Source organism: Carcharodon carcharias, chromosome 17, assembly GCF_017639515.1.
Source record: "Carcharodon carcharias isolate sCarCar2 chromosome 17, sCarCar2.pri, whole genome shotgun sequence".
NCBI lineage: Eukaryota > Metazoa > Chordata > Chondrichthyes > Lamniformes > Lamnidae > Carcharodon > Carcharodon carcharias.
This window is the reverse complement of record NC_054483.1, coordinates 71,692,423-71,716,944: the sequence shown is the minus strand read 5'-3', so window position 1 is coordinate 71,716,944 and position 24,522 is coordinate 71,692,423. Positions and strand designations below refer to the sequence as shown.

Here is a 24,522-nt window from a genome sequence, read left to right as displayed (position 1 = left end):
CAAGGTCCATAATTACATCAACTTAGGCAGAGATCAAGCACATAGGATGCCAGAGCACTGGCCTTCGCAGATATTTCCAGGTTTCCACAGGTGCAGGGTGCCATCGACTGCACTCATGTTGCTATCAAAGCTCCCTGGCAACAGGAACTCCAATACATAAACAGGGAAGGCTTGCACTCACTCAATGTACAGCTGGTGTGCTACCATAACAAACAAATCCTGCAGGTTTGTGCCAGTTATCCAGGAACATCTACAACTCATAAATCTTGAGTAGGTCGCTGATCCCAGAGATCATTGAAGGACCACACAGGATTCAGGACTGGCTCCTCGGGGACAAAGGATACCCACAAAGGACATGGTTGATGATGCCTGTGCAGCGGCCTCAACTCCTGCAGAGAGAAGGTACAACAAGGCTCATGACGATAGCTGGACATTAGTCGAGCACACCATAGAGATGCTGAAGATGTGATTCCAATGCCTGGACAGATCTGACAGAACACTCCAGCACACTCCCCAGAGGGAATCATGGATCTTCGTAGTTTGCTGTACATTACACAACCTGGCGCTGAAAAGGGGGGAAGCCTTGCCAAATGATGAGATGGAGGAGCTGCATGTCTGCAGCATCCCATTCATGACAGCAGCTTTCATGCTGCAGGAGCTGTTCCACTATTGTGAGTGGGCTTGTAGGTTGTAGCCTTCAATCAGACTATGCTCCACGAGACAATCCATGTACAGCAACACAACTACGCATTCTGAGTAACATCGATGGTGCAACAGATGTTTGAGACTTGGGCCTAGGCAGCCGAGGAGGCTCAGCAAGCCTCAATCCATGTATGGACAAGTCAATCCTCCCTGTCACCTTCTTCTCAATCCCACTGACATCCGTCACTCTGCCTGAGGGATAGTGGCCTGCATTTTTTCTCACTATCGATGTGGACCACCTGAGGATGACAACATTCAAACAATTGCATACCAGCCACTAACATGCCTCCCCTTTAATGCAGACATTGTGCCTTCATGAGCAGTGCTGGCCCTGTTGAACTGAAAAATCTCTGACACCATGAAGCCCTCAGGGTCATGCGTAGTTTCCAATATGGAGAATATTTAAGCTTCAGTACTTTATTGCTTATACCCCACTTCTCCCATCAACATTGCCTGAAGGTACGACTGGCGGTTCCCGATCATGCTCAATGGATCCATGGCCCAACACATATGACCATTTGGAATTAAGATTTGTGACGATGGCCAGTTGTTGGGTGAGGGGATGCACAGCACTGCATTGAAACGAGAGCCGTGTGGCCCCAACATAGACAACGACACAGTTAGCGACGCTCAGACCTGTAGGTTTGAACACCAGGAACTAGTTTGGTCATGGTCTGTCACCTGATTGACTGCAACACAGCTCTTAATAAAAAGGGGGCAAACACAAGAGGAGGTGTGGAACTGTTCTATTTAAGTTGAGCATGTTATCTACATGTTGTGAACACTCATGCCACCTTTGTGTTTCTAATATTTCTTCTTTTTCTCAATGCTACCGCTACATCTTAGTGCTTCCCCAACATCCAAAGTGGAGGTGGATGCAGCCAGCTGGCTGCTTCACCCTGTTTGTGATGACCTTGGTGGGCCTCTTCTGTTGGGTTAAGAGCTGGAGGCCCTGGCCTGCTTTGGGTATCCTGCTCTGGGGCAGGTGTACCCTCCTCGGCCTATGGAGCTGGAGCAGGTGGGGTCACAGGAAGAGGGGAGTTAATCGATGGGACACGCCTGGAGTCAGCTGGATGGATGGCCCTGGGGTGCTTAGCTGCTGGTCCTCTTCCCTATGGATGCCTCCTGAGGAGAAGGGACAGCTGGAGTGAGAGCGAGCTGCCCCATACCCCTCTCATTTTGACATTGTTATGGAGGCCAGCTATGGCGTCAGCGATGGAGTTCAACCCGCGCAGCAGTGCAGGACCGATATCCTGGAACAAGGTCTCCACGGCGGCCGCCATTCTGTCAGTGCTGACCTCAATGTGTCGGCATAACTGTACAATCACCTTGGACTGAATGCGGGAGGACTCCTTCATTGTACGTTGCAATCTGAGGAGTGCAGCCGACATCCCTTCCTGATGTCCCCGCGCTTGTTGCTGCAGCTCCAGCAACTAACTTAGGACTGAATCCTGAGGCTCATCATCAGACTCGGACTCAGCAGAATCGTGGCCTCCAGCAATCTTCCAAGTGCTAGTGACCTCAGATGTCCCTACCTCCACCTGCTGTGGACCAGATAGTGTGCTGTGCTCACCAGATTGTAATTCTGAGCCTGCTCTAAATGTAGGTCTTATGGAGGTGTGTGTATCTGCACTGGTGGAGGGTGTGGGTGAGCGCTGTGATGATTCTTCTAAGTTACTTACCTCAAGGTCCTCATCCAAGGTGCTCTGAGGGCTGCAGCCAGGGTCCTAGTTGCCTGATGGTGTTGGGCCGATGGCAAATGTGCTTGGGAGAGAAAATAGACATTGTTAGTGCAGCCGAATGACAACAGTGCACTCACAATAATGCTGACAGAGGGATGGTCTGGTGCAGGATCCTTATGTGCGTGCTTGCTGCCAACCTCACTGTCGCCACAGGAACGGTCAACACCATTTCCAACAAGTGCAAAGGTTCTATTCTCAAATTCACTAAGGACTTAGAGTTCTGGCACATCACCCCCAGTCTGGGACCTCCCCCTTTTATTGTGCGTGATCTTGTCCTGTGTAAAGACCAATGGAGAGGGGTAAATGAGATGCATGGCAAGGCAGATGAGAAGGATGGCTGGCATTTGTGGGTAGTTTGTGGGGACATGGACAGAATGAGGACGAGATCAGCAGAGGGGATGAAGCCATATGGAGATGTGAGGGTGTGTGTGAGAGAGTGGGTGGTGATGTCCATTGAGCTGGCAGTGAGTGAGATCCCTGTCGATGCGTGACGGCCTTATGAGTGGGTGAGTTGAGATTGATTAGATGATTGACTTACCCTGGCGGAATGGATGAGATCCTTCAACCTCTTTCTGCACTGGATGGCCGACCTCTTCTGAGCAATGTTTGCATTAACCACCGCTGCCAAGACCTCCCAAGCCAGATTGGTGATGTTGCTGTCTCCCCTGTGGCCAGTGCAGGGGTGGTGGACATTGTTGCAGGCCTCCATGGCGTCCAGCAGGCACTCAAGTGAGGCATCAGTAAACTAGGGGACAGCACTCTTCTGGGTTTTGGGGCCATCCCTTCAATGGAGCTGTCCTGGGCTGCAAGCATTGAAAACTGTGCCGTTTAAATATGGCGCCCACAGTGAGAAAGCAGTGAGGTCACATTGGGACAGGCAAACCAGAGGCCACCCACGAGCAATCTGGCAGTTTTCATGTGGAAACATAATTTATGAGGCAGAACGGGAACAATACGGTGAGAAAACCCGCCAGGAGAACAGTGTTGATTTCCATGCCCACTACTGCACTCAGTGCAATTCAGGGACAATTCCACCCTTTATAAGATCTTCAAGCTGTCAATCAAACTGTGAACTGACAGGCACCCCACTATGATACTGTGAGGCTGTGAAATCAGCCATGCAGCATTAATCATATAACGTTAGCCCTCAGGCTTATGTCAACAGACATAGTGAAATAGCAAGTGCTTTCTTTTTCAAATATTTAAAGGACAGGACATTTAAATCCATTGACAGCTTGACAGTTCCATTTGACAGTTCCAATGAGCTTGACAGTTCCAATGGGTTTTTTCATTTTTTATGCACAGTCACATTTAATTTTACAATCTCAAAGGGCACTTTGCCTCTCTCAAACATGTCCCAGGACAATATCCAAAACCTTACCCAAATAACTCCACTAACTTTAGACTTTCTTCTACCAGGTCAGCACAAGCCATATTTTGATATTCCACTAACCAAAATGAGATTAGTCTGAAGGTAATTTTAAACTGTACTGTTTCCTGCATGAACCACAAATGTGTGACGTGCAACTCACCCCTGTTCCCCTCTGAATTCCCCCTCCCTGCAAGCGGCCCCAGTTTTTGCAAGTTTAGTTTTGACCAAACTAATTGTGATGGAATATAGCTTTAATCTTGAGTAATGTAGATTAGATATTGAATGAATGGCAGACAAAATCCATTATTTCTATATTATATCAACATAAAAAATAATTCTATGGGAGCATCATTACAATGTGTTGCAGTATAGAACATTACATCTAAATAATTATTAAGATCAGTATAATTCTTTTTGTCCTTGGGATGTGGGTGACACTATTTATACATCACTACTTGTCCTGAGGGCAGTAAGAGTCAACTTCATATTATGGGATTGGAATCATATGTAGGCCAGATCATGTAGGAGTGGCAAGTTGTTTTCCCTGAAGAACATTGGTAAAGAGTTAGCTTTTTACAACATTCCTGCAGCTTTTGGGATCATTTTTAAGTACTAGCCAACAATTTACCAGAATTATCGATTCAATTTTTATGACATGCCAAAACAGGATTATAAACTCACTACCTTTGGGTTGCTAGTCTAGTACCATAATTAATAAGCTACCAAGTTAATTCTGAAAATAAAGAAAAATAGTCACAACTGAGTCAGAAACCTGGAACTCTCTCCCTACCAGCACTGTGGGTGTACCTACACCACATGGATTGTAGCAGTTCAAGAAGGCAGCTCACTATCACCTTCTCAAGGGCAATAAATATGGATGGGCAATAAATGCTGGCCCAGCCAGCGAAGCCCACACCCGTGAACGATTAAAAAAAAATGAGTAGTTTCTACTGATGTTGTTATTGGAGGGAGTAGGTTTATATTCCATATCTTATCATGCTAGATTTTCATGAAGGGGTGTTAGTCTTACAACAGGCGCCATCGAAAGAATGACTAACATGCACAGCAATGTTGAACTTAAAATATAGTTACTAAATCTAAGAAATTATTTAAGAAGCAAAGAACACAAGGTAGGAAAATCAATGATATCCAAAACCTACTCATTAAGAAAGTGCAAAGAATTCTGGGCTGAAAGTTATGGGCCCAGCACATGCAGGATAGAAGGTGGTGGTGTGGGGAGGGGGACTGAATAATCAGGAGGAAGTGGGGGAGGGTGCAGTGCTCATCGACCTCCTGCTGCCATGGCATTTTGCTAGCGACAGGAAAGGTAGAGGATGGCCCACCAGCCAAGTGGTAAATTGTGCCACTTATGTGGCCCATTAAGGGCCTCTTCCAGCATTTTACCAGTGGGTGGGCCATCTCCTCCCCCACCTGGTAAGACCGCCTGGTGAACCCTAATGCCCTCCCTTTGGGCTCAGGGAGGGTTCTCCTGATTGGGCACTCTGGCCCACAGAAGGAACCCCCGGTGGTAATGGCCATTCTGCGGCAACACTCCTGCCTGCCCTCACCAACCACCTCCCCATCTTGTTGGAGTCGGCCTTACTGGCCTCTGTGACCCTCAGCCCCACTTACCCTCCTGACAGACCAATGTCAGTTAATGAGCCTCATAACTGGGTGCCTTTTGATTGGGTGGTAGCTCTTGTAGGAGGTCACTCATCCCTTAAATAGATGGGAGCCCCAACAGTTGCTCATTAGCTAAAGGCTGGATGCTGGAAATCTGGAACAAAAACAAAAAATGCTGGAAAAACTCAGCAGATCTGACAGCACCTGTGGAGAGAAAGACAGAGTTAATGTTGTGAGTTCGACATGGACTCGAAACGTTAACTCTGTCTTTCTCTCCACAGTTGCTGTCAGAGCTGCTGAGCTTTTCCATCATTTTTTGTATTTGCTCATTAGCTGTTTGATTGGATTAGAATCCAACTGGAGCCCATCCAAATGGGCAAAGCGAGAGTGCCCCCAGCTTCCTAGCCCATTGTCAGGACCACCAGTCCCCTGACAAATTGCAGCCCAAAAAATGGGCCAAGTACAAAACCAAAGTACAACATAATTTATCTTTTAAAAATGTAATTTCCTTGAATATTAGCACAAGTAAGATCCTTTTCTGTTCTGTGTAAGGATGGCAGGATGAACATTAGGCTACATTTAATAAATGACTTGGGGGAGAATTTTCCCCATGTCGGGTGGGCCGAGCGGGAGTAAGCGCGGGTGGGCATAGACCTGATCGCCACCCGCGATCGGGTCCACACCGCCATTTTATGTGGGTGGGCCAATTAAGGCCAGCGTATTTCTCGACTCCAGAGGATAGCGGGAGTGGGTGGCCGGTGGCGGGAGTACACAGACCGTCGGGTTCAAAGGCGACCCGGCAGCCTGTTTAAACGAAGGCCTGACAGTCTTTGCAAGGCTGTTCACAATGGCCGACAGAAGAGCACAGTAGAGGGCTACAATGCAGCACTCAAGTCCAGAGGGGAGGCCAGTGGGGCAGGCCAGGCCAGAGGGTAGGGCAGCGGGACAGTGTGCCCTCAGTTCTCAGATGAGTGCCAGCTGCCCTCCTGGAGGAGGTGGCAACACAGTGGGAGGCCCATCTTCCAAGGGATGGGAGGTGGAGGCCCCCCCACCTGACCAAACGTGCGTGGGAGGAGGTGGCCAAGAGTGTTCGCTCCCATAATGCGGTGCGGCGCTCAGTGCCGTAGAAGATTCAATGACCTCCTGCGCTCGGGAAGGGTGAGTACCATGTTGGCTGAGGTCACTTAATGCAGCTGTCACCCTTTCCCCCCCAACTAACCCCGACCCCCTGCAAACCTGAGTACATTAACGGCACTGAATCCTTCATGGCATGTATCCCTTGCTGGATGTGCTAGCAGCTATTGCCTATGCCCAGTTCACCCTGAGAGTGTTGAGCTGGGATGTGTTCTGTATTTGCAGCATGTGTGACACTGACACCCAGAGTATAGAATGGGGTTGAAAGTCAATGATCTGCACCTAGGCAGAGTGCTGGAACTGTGAAGCATGTTGAAGTCAGGGTGCTAACATGCTGGGAGGGGAGCTTCCAGGTGGCGGGGCACCAATCCATCTGCTGGTCTTTGCGCTCCACATGCTTGTGCCTCCTTGCTTAGCAAAGTTGCACCTTGTGGTGCCACATGTGAAGGAGGCAGCATTTGGGGGGGTGGGGTCAGCTCTGGCTTCTTTGCATGAGTGTGCGCGTGGGATAATGAAGAACTGGAGTCCTGCAATGTCCCGCTCTGGCTGGGTTAGCAGGGATGCGATGGGAATCCAGGTGCAGGGTGGACTAATCAACACACTTCTTTCCAGGAGAAGACTGCGCACAATTCCGCACAGCGGGTGCAGACTGGCGGAGGTCAGGCCCAGCTGGTGATCCTGACACCTTTTGAGCAGCAGGCCATGGATCTGGAGAGGCGCCATGCCCCCAGGTCCACTGGTGGCGGTGAAGCTGGGGTGCCACAGGGAGGTATGTTTGGTGAGCACCATGTGTGTCTCAGCAGCCATGGCGCTGCTGAATTTTTAGTGATTGAAGTTTGCAACATGGGTTGACCTTTGATTATGGAAGGATGAGCAATTACTGATCCGGGGGAGCGGCATGCAAGTTGACATTGTCTGCACTGTAACTAATCAAATATCCTTGCTCTTCCTTTCAGCATCACTGGAGCAGGGCCGGGAGGAGGAGACAGAGAGCCCACCTCTCACCCCTGAAGTCCCAGAGCAAATCGACTCACCAGTGTCACACCATCTCTACCAGGCAGGCACCAGCGCAGATACTAGCACCTCAGTGGGAATTAGATCTTCGGCTAGTGTCCCAGGTCACAGCAGTGAGGGCACTTCACACGTGCTGGAGGTGCAGGCAGAGCCAGAGAGTGCCCAGGGCACCGGCAGTAGGAGGACTGCTGGGGACTAGGCATATGCTCGGTCAGTGCCTGATGATGTGCCTCTGGAGTCGTTCATGAGGCAGCAAACACTGGGAGTGCAGCAGAGTATGCGGGAGAATCTGGTGGAGATACATGAGGCTATGTGTGGCATGGTGCCCATGCTTGAGGAGTCCATGCAGAGCATCACTGATGCAATGAGCCTCCTTCCTTCATGGAGAGAGTGTAAGCTCTTGTGGAGAGGCTCCTCCAGGAGAACAATCAGGGCCTCCTGGGGTTGCGCTCAGAGATGCAAGCCCTCAGAACTCAGCTGGTCATTGCTTGTGTGGGAGATTGTTTGGGCACCAAATACCCCAGCTCGGTGCCCATCCACCTATGGTGAGCAGGGAGGTCCGAAGCGACCTCACGTTGGTGCAGCAGCTGCCTGTCGCCTCTGCGGGCTCCTCTTAGGGTGCTGCGGATGAGGGCAGCAGCTTCTTTGCCCCTCTGCGGTGACTGGGGAGATGCAAACTGTGGAACTGGCTGCTCCCTCCAAGGTGGGGCCATCAAAGGCTCCACAGGCCAGAGGACGGCCGCCAAGGTCATCAAGGCCAACAGGACAGCACAGTGAGCAGGCTGTCTCAGATGCCAGTGCCAGTGATGGGGCAGCACCTAGACATAGCACCCGTAAGCGTAAATTTAAGGCACCTTAGGCACACCACAGGTTTCTCACTGGTGCTTTTATGTTGGCCTATAGTAGTTTATTGAAGAATTGGTGTGATGTGCAACACCTTTTTTTTTGCTTTATCAAGTTACATTTGTTCCCTCCATAAATGTTGACATGTTGCCATGCCTCAGGGTGATTCCTTACTTCTGCAAGTGGACGGGAAGCCATGATGTTATGAGCGAGTTGTTTGACATTGAGATTTATTGACAAGGGCCTTAGTTAATGTTATTATCTAGGCTGATTTAGCACTCAGGTATCAAGTGTGGAACCTGCAGCCCTGGTGTATGTTGAAGCTCCATCTGTGGTGGGCTAGCTGAAGGTTCTTTGGATTAAAGCTTCCCGGGTGTCCCTGCCCCCCTGGAGTATGCCCAGGTCAGCATCTACCCCCTCAGCTTTCTCCTGTGCATGCTCATCCTCGGACTCACTACTGGACTCATCGTGTGCATCCAGAGCAACTGTGTTTACATCTTCATCGTCCACTGCATCCCCCCTTTCCAGCGCAAGATTGTGCAGAGTACAGCATGGTACCACTATCACAGAGACGTGATCTGGGGAGTACTGGAGTGTGCCCCCTGAGCGGCCCAGGCAACAGAAGCGCATCTTGAGAAAACCGATGGGTCTCTCCACCACAGCCCTTGTGGTTCCCTGGTTCCCATTGTAACGCTGCTCAGCTTCTGTTCTTGGATGGCGGAGAGGTGTCATGAGCCACCTTCTGAGGGGATATCCCTTGTCACCCAGCAGCCATCCATCCAGCCGGACTGGAGCACTGAAGAGCCCCGGCACCTAGGAGTGTCTGAGGATGGAGGCATCGTGGGAGCTGCCTGGGTACCTTGCACAGACTTGTAGAATCAGCATCCTGTGATCACACACCATCTGCACGTTCATGGAGTGGAAGCCCTTCCTGTTGACGAAGGCACCGGGTTCACCTGCTGGTGCCTTGATGGCCACATGTGCAGCCTATAGCACCCTGGACATGGGGGAAGCCAGCAATGGCCGCGAAGCCTCTGGCTCACTGTGTCTGACTGGTATAATCCCAGCGGTAATGGATGAAGGTCAATGTATGGCTGAACAGAGCTTCTGTAACCTGCTTTACACAATGTGGACAGCTGATTGGGAGACTCAGCAAAGATCACCCATCGACCCCCGGAAAGAGCCGGAGGCATTGAAGTTGAGGGCAGCTGTGAACTTCAGTGACACTGGCATGGGGCGTCCACCCATACAGTTTGCGCAGATCTCAGGGCCTATCATCTGACAAATGGAGGTGACAGTCTCCCTTGAGAGGAGGAGCCTCCTTCGGCACTGCACCTCAGACATATTGAGGTAGCTGCTTTACCACTTGTATACACTGACAGCAGGATAGTGGCGTCTTCTGCGGCCCCTTCCACCTTGGACTTCCTGTTGGCCCTGCACCCCTTGTGCCTGCGCCTGTCCTCCCAAAGGTGGCTCCCCTGGTGGCTGAATGTGGACTCCTGGCCTCCTCCCCCTTCCAGCCCCCTTTCCTCCTCAGAGGAGGTGCCTCCAGTGCAGAGCACAACTCCCATTCCCAGGCTAAGGGAAGGCTTCCTGAAAGCTGTAGGCCACACAAATGATCTGTACTTCAGAGTCCTGACCTGAAGGCTTTTACTCGTGTCCAAGCAGCTGGTATGAGTTTTGAAGCCTTCCTGCTCATACAGGCAAGTAAGGGTAACTTTCACAATTACATATCTGACAGATAACATTCACAACTCCACTCAACTCTCTTATCCCCCACAATGATGAGGTTTATACAAATGTCTTCTACCTGCCTGCCCATTGCGCCTGTGTGACATCCTGGAGATCGCAAGGACCCCAAAAAATTGCAGCCAGTTGCTGCCTCAAGTCCTTAACTACATGAATAATTAATGGCGGGCGCGCATCCGAGAACATTACGCACCCGCCCACCTAAATCACTCGATGGCGCACAGTGACATCGGGACGCTCACCCGACATTTTACGCATCGACGTGCAGGGCCTGTCCCCACACGCTGACAGGAAAATTCTGGCTTTGCGCTCATACAGTGCCTTTCACAATCTCAGGACATCCCAAAATGGTGGCAAACAAACATTTACATCAATGTGCAAGGGAAGATGGGGCATTGGTTTAAGGCTTCTAGCAGTGCAACACCCCCTCAGCATTGCAATGGCACATGAGCCTAGAATTATCTGTTTAAGAGCTGGAGTGGGTCTTGAACCTACAGCTTTCTGGCTAAGAAATTAATGTACTACCAGTTGAGCCACAATTGGCACCTAAACCAGTTGCTTTTTACCTCTTGGTAATTTGATTTAAGCACTGCACAAAATTTAGCGACAAGGTCAGTGTTAAAAGTTAACAGGGTTATTGTCCTTCCACAAAACAAATCCAAACATAAAGCCAAAATTAACCAAGCTTAGCTTTAATTGTAAAACAGTCAACATAGTAAATGCATTCCAGTTAGTTTCCTTTCCATTAGAGCATAACATTTGATGCTTGTACCAAATCTGGCTACAGCTTTCCAGGATTTGTTCAGTTCAACACATTTGGCATCTGTTATTATTGCTGGTCTTTGGTGTAATTCTTGTGTAATTAAAAGAGGATGTAATATTATCAATCAAGTGATGAAATCTATAGAGAAACATTTCATTTGCTGTACTGCTTAAATTCCTTTTAGTAAAATTTACTTCTGAATAACAACAGAAAAGTATCCCACCGAAATTATACTTTTAATGAGTTGAATTGCTTTCAAAACTTTCAAATATTATTTACTGTTTCATGAAACTTTAAAGATGGCAAGAAAACATTTCTCTGCTATTAATGACTGCAATCTGACAACATGAATAATTTTTCATATTAGGTTTAAATTATTTCCATACAATGCAGAAATGACTGTACTTCAGTTGATATCTTGGTTGTGAAGAGCTGTAAGACATTGCAAGGATGTGAAAGGGACTATATAAATTCAAGTTCTTTCTGATCCCTAACCTTTTTTTAAATGGCATCAATGCCCTAGTTAAGACCGTGCTTAAGGTTGGTTGATATTAATTCTTATAGGTGTCTGAGGTCCAATTCACATACCACTTCTCAACAGGAAAGGGTAAGTCAGGTGGAAAACAGGTGGGCACATTTTAAAATTATGTTCTTTAAATTGCAGTGAAGAATCCATGTAGGAGGAATACATGCAAGCGTGGGGAGTGTGTCCTCAACACTACTCCACCATACCACAAGTGCAAATGTGACTACCCGTTCAAACCACCATACTGTAAAAAACGTACGGTAATCATTTTTACTTTTCAACATGATATGCCTATAAGTGTTTGTGTTTTTTATACTGTTTCGTGAAATGTTGCCAAGCAATGTGTCAAAGACAACAGGACATTCTTCAAAACTATTATACAAGAGGAATTCATGCAGGTGATTCTGCAATCCAGTGCTCCTCTGACAGAAAATTTCACTCCCACCTGAGCATGTTGGATCATGGAATCACCCCTTGCATTGAAGCACAGCAGAGCAACATGAATGAAAATGCTCCAAAGGGAAAATAAATTGCAAAGGCTGTCCCAGAGAAGAGAGAGAGAATGGATTATTGACCCAAGTACAAAATTAAGTTGAAATCAGTCCAAACAAATTAGGGAAAGCAAAAGAAAATGAAAAAGAATATAACAGCAGTAGTAAAACAACTAATTAGTTCTTCCAAGGAGGTAATAGCAAAAAGGGCAGTTAAAGGAGAAAGTTACCACTGTTAGGGACTCAAATGAAGTTTGAATAGGAAGGGGATTATGAATCAAAAGGTATAATGCAACTTACCTTCCACAGAACCTTTAATAAATTCCCACGAGAAACTTTTTTCACAAATGTAAATGATGTTTCTAAGGGAGACTGGGTCACAAAGCAAGGAGATATTGACTGTAGTCCATAACAAACCTATACTGGAACACATCCGCCCACATCACCCCCACCCAACACTACTTCCTGATCCTGTTATATATGAAAACCTGCAATCAAAGTCTCAATATAATGTACTTGCTACAACTCATGGGGTACTGTGAACCAAGATGGGGTTTTCTACATGGGCTTTGGAGGAGTAAATGAAACTTGTGAGGAGCTCTTGGTTTCTGCCACGAAACTGTCAAAGACTCAAGCCCATGCCTGAGCATATCTTCCTTAGGGGAGAAGTAAATGGGTTCTCTTTTGGCTCGAAGTGGCTCCCAATAATTTGGAAGCTCAGAACAAAATCCACCCACTGTGGCTGACTTAGTAGTCCAATACATGGTTGAACTGTAGTAATCGAAGGTATTGTTAATCATTAACCGGTCAGGCTAGTCCATTAACTGAACCTGGAGGAATAGGATGGTTCTTGGGTTTCCTTCCACTTGGCACCAGATAAACTAACAAAAAAAACAACTCTTTGCCAGATAGGAAATTCTAAGGCTCCCTCCAAGTGGCCCTTGAGTATCATGTACAAAATTGGTGAGTTGCGGATACCAATCGGGTGTTCTCATGCCATTTAGCGTGGGAGGAAATTCATCCGGCTCAGATATGGAGCTGTCCCGTGGCTAATATCAGGAGATGAGGAGGGAAACAAGAGGAGTGGCAGAGGCTCATGGTATTACTGTGGAGTCAGGAGTCAGAAATTGCACTCCTGATTCTCCTGGCTTCACAGTAATGTAAATACTCACTTGTACATATGGAGCAACAATGCAGTGCATGTGTGGTACAAGCTTCACCCAGCTTATGCCTAGCAAGGTCCTAAAGCAGGCAGTACACCCCTGGTTAGCATATTCAATGGACCTAACATTTTAAACAGGTGGCCCAGACACTTGGATATTGCTGGCTGACAAATTGGGACTTAGCATACTTCAAGGGGAGATAAGCTGTAAGAGAATGTGGCTGGAAACTGGGGCATATTTCTCCTTATATTTTTCTCTGGGTATTTACTTCTGTTTTATTGTACATCGAGTAGTTTCAAAGTAGAAAAAAAATCATAACTCTGAAAAGAAAGGTTGCAATCTGAAATGAATATGCCTTTGGTGATGTTATGAAGTTTATACAATGTTTCCCAATCATCTCCTCTCAGCAATTCGCGTGTGCTCAAGAAACCCTTGTCAAAATGGAGGGATTTGCAGGAGGGGCAGAACAAGGAGATCTTTCTTCTGCATCTGTCCAAAATCATTCACCGGGCAATATTGTGAAACAGGTAACACTGTTCATTAAATTAATGTCATGGACAGAATTTATGTGTTTGTTTTTACTGCCCATGATTGTATGTAAAGGGTGTGTGTTTTCTTACCCTCAGAGTGATTGCCCGAATTAAATGGTTCCAACAGCAAGTGTTTTTGTGAATTTTAAAATAAAGAAGGCTATTTATTATCACACACTTGCCCAGGATGTTTAAAACACGATGGGTGGGATTTTACAGCAGTGGGATTTTACAGTCCCACCAAAGTCAATGGAATGTAGAATGGCTTGCCGCATTTTATGACCCTGTCCTTGCCGTGATGGGGTCGTAAAAGCCCGGCCAATGTCTCACTGACTTGTCTCACCCACAATATCACACATATAAAGAATAGATACAGATGAAGATAAAACAAAATGGTTACAACTTAGAGTTATCCCAGACTCTTTTGTGGCAGGCCTGTAGTTTCTTGGATGAATTGATTCTTTATCTGAAACGAAGGTCTCTTAAAGCAGAGATTCTCGGTAAGCCGGGAGGCTTCTTGTACTGAAGTTTCCAGGAGCTTGGTTCTCAGGTGAACTTGGAGTTGGAACAGGTTGAAGGAGGAGTCCTTCTCCCACTTTCAAGGTATTTTTGTCACAGACAGAATTTATGGGCAGGATTTTTACCTTGTCAGGCAGGCACGGTGGGCAGGTCCAGGAGCGGTCGTGAAGCCACCCACATTTGGGCCCCAAAATCAGTTTCAAGCTGCCTGGGTGGGGGTGGGAGGAGGGCAAACGCGGAGGTTTGTACACATGCACGGGTGTACGCAATGAAAGCACCCTGAGGCAGCTCAAAAATAAAAAAGTTACCACTGTTAAAAACATTTCTCTGTCACATGAGCAGGGACATGTTATGAATAAAATTCAAAAATTTTAATTTAATTTTTAATTGCTATTGGAAACCTCATCCCATCATTTCCCAACAATAGGTCCAATCTCTTTATGGGTAAGCTGAGCATAGAATAAGCCTCAATGGTTCTTCCCATTAGCTGATCCTGTATCACGAGTCTAAACTCTGCTGGCCATTGTAATTTCTGTGCCAGTTTCTTGGAAGCTGTGAAGAGAGTTTCCATATCTTCTTCTTAAACCTTGGGGATGAATTGGGAATGCTTTAGGAAATGAAATGAAAAGCTGGTCCTGGGCTACGGGTATTTAAATTATCACAAGGTTAAGCCAGAGTCTCTCTAGGTGCTGCAATCTGTCTCAGTTCCCACTCTTTCTGGACCTGTCACTCTTCCTTAAATTTTTCATGCTGGAAAACAGTCTCTGTCTCTCACACTTCACCCCCACCACCTCTCTCTCTCTCTCTCTCTCGCTGTGTCTCTCTACCCTGAGATTTTCTCTCTTTCTCTTTTTCCTGGAGTTCTCTTTCTGTTGCCTGAACTCTAATTCTAGCCTTCATTCTTCTAGGCAAAGTTTGGCTAAGGTAAACTGGTCTGTTTCAGATTTTGTGTCTTCTACCTGTTCTGAATCTGCAGTGAGGCTGAGAAGCTCAGCCAGCAACTTTAATATATTGGGTCTCTGTGCTTTATTACGTATACTAAGCTCTATCTGCTTACCTATAGCTTTTAGCTGTTCTGTGTTAAAGGGTGTTGATTTTGGCCAAGTTAAGTCCATCTCTTGCATAAACGCTTTTACATCAAAAGTAGCCAACTTATTTTATATTGTTAGTACTCACAAAGCTCACTGCTATAGTCCCTTTGTATTTTTGTTTCAAATTTTGGTTATGTTACTTTTCCCTTCTATTTCCAATTCCTTTCAAGTCAGATTTGTCTTGTTTACAATGGATTGAATCCTGGACTGCAGCACCCAATTTTACATGGATAAAATTTATGGCCAGAATTTTTCATTGGTCGGCAGGCTTGGCCGGAGCAGGCGGGGCATTCACGGAGCCAACCCCTGCCCGCGATCAACTCCGCACCATGATTTAACGCAGGCAGGCCAATTAAGGCCTGCCCAGTGTGGAATGCAAGCAGCAGCGCTTACCTGCACGGGCACGAGGGGGAGGGAGAGTCGGGTCCAATGCTGTTTCGTTCATGCACGCAAAAGAGAGCTTCAATCTCCCTGAGGCATGGAGCTGCCTCAGGGAGATTGAGGCGATTGTTAAAAAAATAAATAAATATCGTAAAAATGTAATGAAACATGTCTCCTCATGTGATTGTTTCACATGAGGTGGGACATGTTTCCATTTTTCAAAGAAAGTTCTTATTCAAATTGTAATAGCTTTAGGAAACCTCACCCCACTCATGGATGAGGTTTCCTAAAAAAAGTAAAGGCCGCTTGGCCTTTTTGCCTGCCTGCCGATCGTTAGGTTGGACGGGCAGCATAAATGTGAAATTAATTAGTTTGTTAATGGCTTTAATAAGCCTTTCAATTATTGGCGGGCACGCAGCCAACTCCGGGGTGCACCTGCCGAATGAACTATCACGAGACAACGCGATGATGTCGGGACACACGCCTGGCATCATCACGCATTATTTTATGTTCCGGCGTGTCAGGCCTGCCCCCACATGCCGAATGTAAAATTCTGTCCTATGTGTTCCTATTTACTGCCCATGATCAATTTGTTTGTATGTAAGGGGTGTGTGCTTTCTTACCCTCAGAGTGATTGTCTCAATTAAATTATTCCAGCAGCAAGCTTTTTTGTGAATTTTAAAATAAAGATTATTTATTATCACACACTTCCCCTCCAAATGTTTAAAATGTGACGTCTCACTCACTCATCTCATCCACACTGTAAGACACACAAAGATTATATACAGATGAAGGTAAAATAATACGGTTATAACTTATTGTTATCTCAGTCTCTTTCATGGCAGGTCTATAGTTTCTCAGATGAATTGATGCTTTGGTTGAAGTGAAGGCCTTGTAAAGCAGAGGGTTTCTAGTGAACTGTGAGGATTCTTGCAATTGAATTAGCTGGAGGTTGGTTCTCAAATGAATTCAAAGTTGGAACAAGTTGGGGGGGTGGTTGTTGGCGGGGGCTTCTTCTCTCACATTCAAGATACTGCTGTTTATCACATATGAATGTACAAAGTTGGGAGCAGGAGTAAGCTATTTGGCCTCTCCAGCCTGTTTCAGAATTCAAAAAGATCATGGCTGATCTGATGATAGTCCCAATTCCACATTCCTATCTACCCTCGATGACCATTGACTTCCTTGTTTGTCAAGAATCTATCTACCTATGCCTTAAAAATACATTCAATGACCCTGCCTCCAAGGCTGGGGAAGAGTTAGAACTGGGGAAGAGTTCTAAAGACTCACAACTTCCTGAGATAAAAGATGTCTCCTCATCTCTGTCTTTAATGGGAGACCCCTTATTTTTAACCTATACTTCTTGGATGACTTTCACCAGATGAGAGTGGTTTTTGGTGGATTTCTGTCTATAGAACAGCTTCTGCTATTTTTAAAAGCAAGCAGAGAAAATGGATGCCTCATCATGTGACTTTTACAAATCCAAAGTCCTTTTCTAAATAAGGTGGATAGTTAGGTCAGTTATACATCCTGTGTTGTGGATTTCACATCTTGAGAGTTTGAGACAGCCAAAGCCTTTGTATTTGAAATACCCATTCAATTGATAATACCCTTTTGCATTAGTTTCAGGAAAGTCATTGACTCAACATCAGTCTGGGAGATTTTTTTTTTGTTTGCTCTTGAGACTGGTTTCAATCTACAAGAGAAGCCAGGTGATCCTCAGACAGCCATCGTTTTGGAGGCTTTTGTGGTCAGGTTTCTAAATATAAAATTAATCTTAAATTCAGAATATTCTGGGACATGAATTAGTTTTACCCATTGATAAGTAAAGTCTGCTGTAATGTTAAAATGACCTTAGAAGATGGCTAGAATCCTATAATAGTGTGATTTTTATTTAGTTTAGATAGCAGCATAATCCTGTCTGACATTTGGTTTAATACCAGGTAAATACAGGTTGTCTGAGTTTTTGATCTAGAAAATTGTTCATCCCCAAGGTGAATAATTGATATTGTTTTAAATTTATGTCCACCTACATGTAACCCTAGGCTTTGACATTTTACAGATTCCAATGACTGTTATGAAGGAAATGGCGAAAACTACAGAGGCAATGTTGGTATAACGCATCAGGGGAGAAACTGTTTATACTGGAGTTCACACTTGCTTCTAAGGAAAAATATCAATATATTTGGGGAAGAAGCTGATGGAAATGGACTTGGAGATCACAGGTTTTGCAGGTAAAAATATATCGTAAAGACTCAAGCCAGAATTTAATGAGACCTTGTTATGACAAAGCAGATGGTAAATGCTGAGCTGTTCAAATCCCAGGGGGAAACTTGAAACAACTGGCACAATTAATTTTCAATTTGTATGCTTTGAGATGCAGGGTTTGGCCAGAATTTTTCCGTCGGCGAGTTGGGGGCAGGGGAACCCCCAACATCATCCTGCCCCATTTAAATATTCAGGAATGTGGGTGGACAGCGAAATCAGCTGTCCGCCCGCTGACCTGTCAATGGCCAATTGAGGCCATTGACAGGATAATTAAGACAATTAAAGGCCCTGCCCATCCAACTTTCAGGTTGGTGAGCAGGCCAGGAGCCTCAGCGGGCTTCTGACAAAATATGAAACCTCATCCACCGGCGGGATGAGGCTTCATGCCTGTTTTAAAAAACTTTAATAAACTTTTAGTCATATTTATTAACATGTCCCATCTCATGTGACATTGTCACATGATGGGGACATGTTAATAATTTTTTTATTTTTCTATCTTTAAACTTTGAAGCCCTGTCAGCGATCTCTGAGCTGGTGGGGCCCACCCACCCATCAAGGGCAAAATTCTGCCCTTTGAATTCAGTAATATTAAACCATCAAGTCTTAAGAGGTTTTTATAAAACTAAATTAAACATTTGTTAATAAAAGAAAAGATTGTGAGCACATACATATGTCTACAAATTACTGCTGCAATAACTTTTAAATCTCCTAATTAATCTGATTCCCAGTTACACCTTTGTTAAGACAACAGTAAAACACAGATTTCAAAAGACCCAGGTGAAGTAAATGATACCCTGAGCAGTCGAATTTGAAGTGAGTTCTCTTAACTTCAGTTCCTGGAGGCAGCAGTTTGGTACATACAGGTTGAAGGCATTTCACACTTGTTGTATCTACCTTCCCTTACACACAGCCTTCACTCCTTTATACATATTTTCCCCTTTGAATACAAATTCCCATTGTTTCGCTATGTCTTTGGACTTTATATCAGTAATCATAAAGAATTATCAAAGTACCAATTTGACCAATAATCTCGGGAAAAATAAATACACTGTTTCATAACCTCACCTGGCTAGATGTCACATTTCATCCATCCTTTGAAATCAATCTAGTCTGGTTCATTTAAAAATGTAAATGTCATTTTACACCTTACATTCTAAACTTCCCGCATGTTTGCTATGTTTACATCAAAGCCTTCAGACCAGCTACCTTTAATCCAATTAAGTCACACACACACGCAAACACACACACATAGATATCACTATTTTACAATAAATTCCAATAACATTGGGAGAATTATCAGGCCTTGTTAAGAAAAAGAGATAGCTTAAGTAAGTCATATTGGTATTTGTAGGTGTTAGGAATGAGTTTTAGCTTTAAAGTTTAAGTTTGATTTTTATTTCTGTATCTGTGTATTAAGAAAGGTCAAATGGCGTTTTGGTTTCACTTGAAAAAGGTGCTTGCATTTCTAATGAGGAGTTTTATGACCCCAAAGGAGAAGTGAATCAAACACAACAGTAGGAAATTGGCTGTGCCCAGCAACAGGGGGCCAGAAAGGCAGATCCCTCCCACAGAGACACAGAAGAAGAAAAACAGCAGTTTGCTTTGGAAGCTGTTGGGGTTCAGTTGGTTTGAAGACAGCTGTGAAGCAGAAGCAGCCTGGAAGGGACAGATGACAGTCCCAAGCTAAGAAAAACCCAAAAAATCCAGGAGAATGGAAGAGGGTAAAGTCCAAAGAAGACCTTCTAATCAAAGGATGGACAGGAACTTGGGAAAAGGTCCTGTTAATGAAGTTAAGAGTGAGGGACAGACAGAAAGGCTCCAAGCTTCAGATCTAAAGAGACAAAAGCTACAGAAAGCAGATTTAAAGTGAGAACACTTTGCAAGAGGCAAGAAGGCCCAAAGAGACAACTGAAGGCCTGTAACTCTTTGCTATGGGCATGTGAAGCAATGGTGTACTGTTAACGCTGAGTTGTTGAGAGAGAGTGCATGGAAGACAGCTTGAAAGCATATAGTGACCCAGGGAAGAGGAACATCAGAAGGAAGTTCAAAACCTTGGAGGTGAAGCCTTGCAGAAGGTGTCTGAGAGAAGGCGTTGATTTGGGAGAAGATTCCAAGGTGAGCTCTTGCAGTGAGGAGGTTGAAAGCCCTCAAATGAAGGATAGAATTCATTGAGACTGGTTGGCTCACGGTGTGACAAGCACTGGGGGGAAGTTGAGCAGAGATCCATAACATCTGTTTGAGGTGGCATCTGTCACTTGGTTTCAGAGTGTGGTGTGTATGACCATAGGGTGCCATAGGTTTACATGGAATGTGTACTTACTGTGGGACATTAGAGTGTAAGATAGTTTTTGTAGCTTGTGTTATCCTTACAAACCGGCATACATCTGTGAAGGTATAGTTGTGGATGAAGGAGTATTAATATAGTTTATCTTTTCTTGTTGAATAAATGTTTTCTTTGTTTGTTAAAAGTTCATCAACTGACTCCTGTTCAGTAGCTAATTTCCACATATCTAAACAAACAAATAAAAGTTAGGATCTATCAAGCTGGGTTCCACTCTGGGGTCAGGATTGTCCAGGGGTAACCTCAGACGGGATCGTAAAAGGCTGTAAGGGTAAGAAACAGGGCAGGCAGGAGGACTTACTTAGGTAAGAGCCCAACGTCATGTTGCATTCATGAGATAAAGTCGGAGACCATGTCAGCAGTGGAGTGGCCATCACACCGCCTGGTGGTGGGAACCTATTTGCCATTCCTTTGCAAACCATGAATACTCATTCAGTGGAAACCACATTAAATTAAGTCCCACCTTCAAGTTTAAGTCCATGGCACACAGAAAACCTGTGCCTCCTGCTTGAAGGTGGGGTGCCCAGGCAAAGTTGTTCAAACTTTAGATATGAGGCGAGGCTATGCCTTTGTCTATCTCAGCAGCCCAGGGGAGGGGAGAAGGGGAAAGGTTTAGGGGGAACATTAGGGGGAACTTCTTCACTCAGAGAGTGGTGAGAGTGTGGAAAGAGCTACCATCTGACGTGGTAAATGCAGCTCACTCTTAAGTTTTAAGAAAAAATTAGATAGATACATGGATGGGAGAGGTCTGGAGGGTTATGGACTAGGTGCAGGTCAATGGGACTAGCGGAATACTATTTCCGCACAGGCTAGAAGGGCTGAATGTGCTGTACTGTTCTATGGTTCTATGGTTCTATGGGAAGCTGGATGGTTTATTAGCAGCAAAGAAGGGAGCCTGGGGCTTCTCAGAGGGTGCTGGTGGTGGTCAGACCGCCAAGCAGCAGCACAGCAAGGCATTGGCACCTTTGGGGGCCACCTAATCCCACCTTCCAGCCTCTGGTCTGTAGCCTTGCAGGTTACAGCATTTCAGGTGCAAATCCAGGTGCTTTTTAAAAGAGTTGAGGGTTTCTGTCTCCACCACCAATCCGGTCAGCGAATTGCAAATACCCACCACCCTCTGGGTGAAGAGGTTTTTCCTCATGTCCCCCCTAATCCTTCTACCAATCACCTTAAATATGTGCCCCTTGGTAATTGACCTCTCCACTAGGGGAAAAATGACATCCTTGCCTACTGTCTCTAGGTCCCTCGTAATCTTGTACACCTCAACCGGGTCACCCCGCTGCCTCCTCAGTTCCAAGGAAAACAACCCCGATCCAATCTTTCATCATAGCTGCAATTTTCCAGCCCTGGCAACATTCTTGTAAATCTCTTCTTTAACCTCTCCAGAACTATTATGTCATTCCTGTAATGTGGCCACCAGAACCGTACACAAAGTTCCAGCTGTGGCCTAACAAGCGTTTTGTAAAGTTCCAACATTACATCTCTGCTTTTGTATTCAATACCTCGCCCAATGAAAGAAAGCATTCCCTTTGCGTTCTTGACCACCTTGTCCACCTGTCCTGCCACCTTCAGGGACCAGTGGACATGCACTCCAAAGTCTCTCACTTCTTCTACCTCTATCACTCCCAATATCCTCCCACTTATTGTGTATTCCTTAGCTTCATTTGCCCCACACCCCAAGTGCATTACCTCTCACTTCTCTGGATTGAATTCCATCCGCCACTTTTCCACCCACTCAACAAAGCCATTGATATCATTCTTTGGACAACCGCTATCCTTTTCACTTTAAGCTTCAAGGCCAATTTTTGTGTCACCTGCAAATATCCCAAACATGCCTCCCACACTTCAGTCCAAATCATTAATATATACAACAAACAGCAAGGGCCCCAACAATGAACCATGTGGAACGCCACTGGAAACTGTTTTCCATTCGCAAAAATATCCATTACCGTTTTTTCCTGTCGCTGGGACAAATTTGGATACAACTCTGATCCAACTCAGCAAGATGTTTGAGAGGCAATGTCAGATCTGGCTAAACGTTTTCCTGGGCGACAGTCACTGGTCTGTGCACGCTCCTTCAACAAGACCTGCAGCCCCGGATTTGGAGGGAGCCACATGCCAGTTGCCCTCAAGGTGAATGTGACCCTAAACTTCTACACTAGAAGCTCATTCCAGGGCCACATGGGGGACATGTGTGGCACTTCACAGGCTGGAAAATATCGATGAATACGGGAGGTGACCAGTAGGTGTTCAGTAGGGCCAAAAATTCCTTAAATTCACAACAGATGATGATAGTCAGGCTGCTAAAGCAGTTGGTTTCAGGCCTGTTGCAGGTACAGGGTGTGATTAACTGCACCCTTGTAGCCACTAGAGTTCCCTGGGAACAGCCAATTCTATTCATCAACCTGGAGAGGCTTCAGTGCCTTAATATTCAAGTATTGTGTGACCACGGGAAAGAATCTTGCAGGTGTGTCTTCGTTTCCCTGGGAGCTTTTATGGCTCATAAGTTTTACAGAACTCCCAGCTGCCAGAGCTATTTGAGACTCCTGTCCAAGTGCAGGTTTGGATCCTGGGTGACAAGGATTATCCCCTCAGAACATGGCTCAGGACACCAGTGCGTCATCCCCACAGCCCTGCGGAGGCACGTTACAACACTGTACACTGCTCAACAAGGGCAATCATAGAGCAGACCATAGGATTGCTGAAAATGTGCTTCCATTGCCTTGACCAGTCCAGTGGAGCATTGCAATACACACCACAGACAATGTCCAGGGTCATCGTCATCTGCTGTCCCTCACACAACATGGTAATACAAAGGAGAGAGGAATTTCCAATCGAGGACATGGAGGAGTTGCTAACCTCCTTAGATAAGGATAGCCTGGAGGAATATGAGGAAGAGGACAGACATATCGAGGCACATCGCCAAGATGCCTTGGAGAGATGTACCATGACTGTCAGGGACAACATCATCTTCAATCATTTTGACCAAGAGCGGGGCACCTACCTGGCCATCATTTTCTCATCTGCAACCTTTTACCTGCTCCACATGTGCACCCACTTCTGCCAGCCTCCATCCAGAGCTACTCACATCCGCTAGCCCCTAGAAGGCCAAGGGAAGCAGACCTTTATCACACGGGATGAATTGGTGACTATCCCCTGAGAATACAGTCTTTACTCTGGTGCATACATCACTGGAACAATTATGAGCCATCGTTCTGCTGCTTGCCCATATTAACAGGGCCATGAATGCTCAAGTATACACCACCTCTCACACTCATCAGTGACCTCGGCCAAACTGCTTGGCACGTCATTATGGGGAGGCCAGCAGAACTGCATGTTCAGCCATGCTGTATTGCCTTGAGAATGCAAATCACACCACACAGATTACTATCCAAGAAAGGCTAACCTCTAACTGCCAAAGTGTTGGATGCACAAGTGAATTGTCCCTCTGTCCTCTTCATTCAGCAACAACTGCCAATCATGAAGCATGACAGTGCGATATGGTCCCAAAGGAGGACAGCCCAACAAATGAACGTAATGCACGCAATATCAATGTCTCAAACCCCATGACATCATCGTGCCCTCACTACATCTTACTTTTTCTCTTACCACCACTACACCTGGGTGTGACCCCAACATCAGCAGCTGATGAGGAGGCAAGCTGCTGAGAACAATGCCTTGTTCTATGCAATGTCCTTGACGCATGTCGTCTGGTGATCTGAGGCCTTGAGGGTGCCAGCCTACTGGGGCTCTCCTGCAGGAGTGCAGGGCACCCTGCTCCATCTCACCTACTCAAAGCTCTGGGTCATTAACAGAGGGGGTGAGGAGCGCTCACACACTCTGTGATAGCCTTAAGAGGGCACCCCTAAGATGGCTGGTTGGCACTCGTCCTTCCTCTTAGAGGAATGACCAGGTGCCTCATTCCCCTCACGCCTAATCACTGCTGTATTGAGCCCCTGGCCAGAGTGATGGAATGCAAGTCCTTTCACATATGGGTCATATGATAGATTTGGGTTATATGATAGATTTGGCTTTCCATGGTGGTTGCCAACCTCTCCATGGAGGAAGCCATGCACTCACATGCTGGAATCATGGCAAAAGTCAAGGCATATGAGTCATTGCATAGTCTCTGGCACTTATGCCAGATGTTCCCCTGCCTGTCTCTGCATCTCCAGCAGGTTTATTGTGGCCAAGACCAGTGGCCCAACATCAGCCTGGGGCTCAGCATTGACCTGGTCCCCAACAGTCCTCTCATTATCATGGAGTTTGG

General features: G+C 46.0%; 1 protein-coding gene across 1 annotated transcript in view; it reads left to right on the top strand.

Moving 5' to 3' along the window:
- The window catches only part of LOC121289658 (hyaluronan-binding protein 2-like), a 71,631-nt gene that overhangs the window by 31,881 nt on the left and 15,228 nt on the right, over nt 1-24,522 (top strand). The window contains exons 6-8 of the mRNA XM_041209283.1: nt 11,607-11,723; nt 13,530-13,649; nt 17,706-17,877. Of these exons, the coding sequence (XP_041065217.1) occupies nt 11,607-11,723; nt 13,530-13,649; nt 17,706-17,877 (409 nt within the window). The remainder of the gene's footprint in view (nt 1-11,606; nt 11,724-13,529; nt 13,650-17,705; nt 17,878-24,522) is intronic.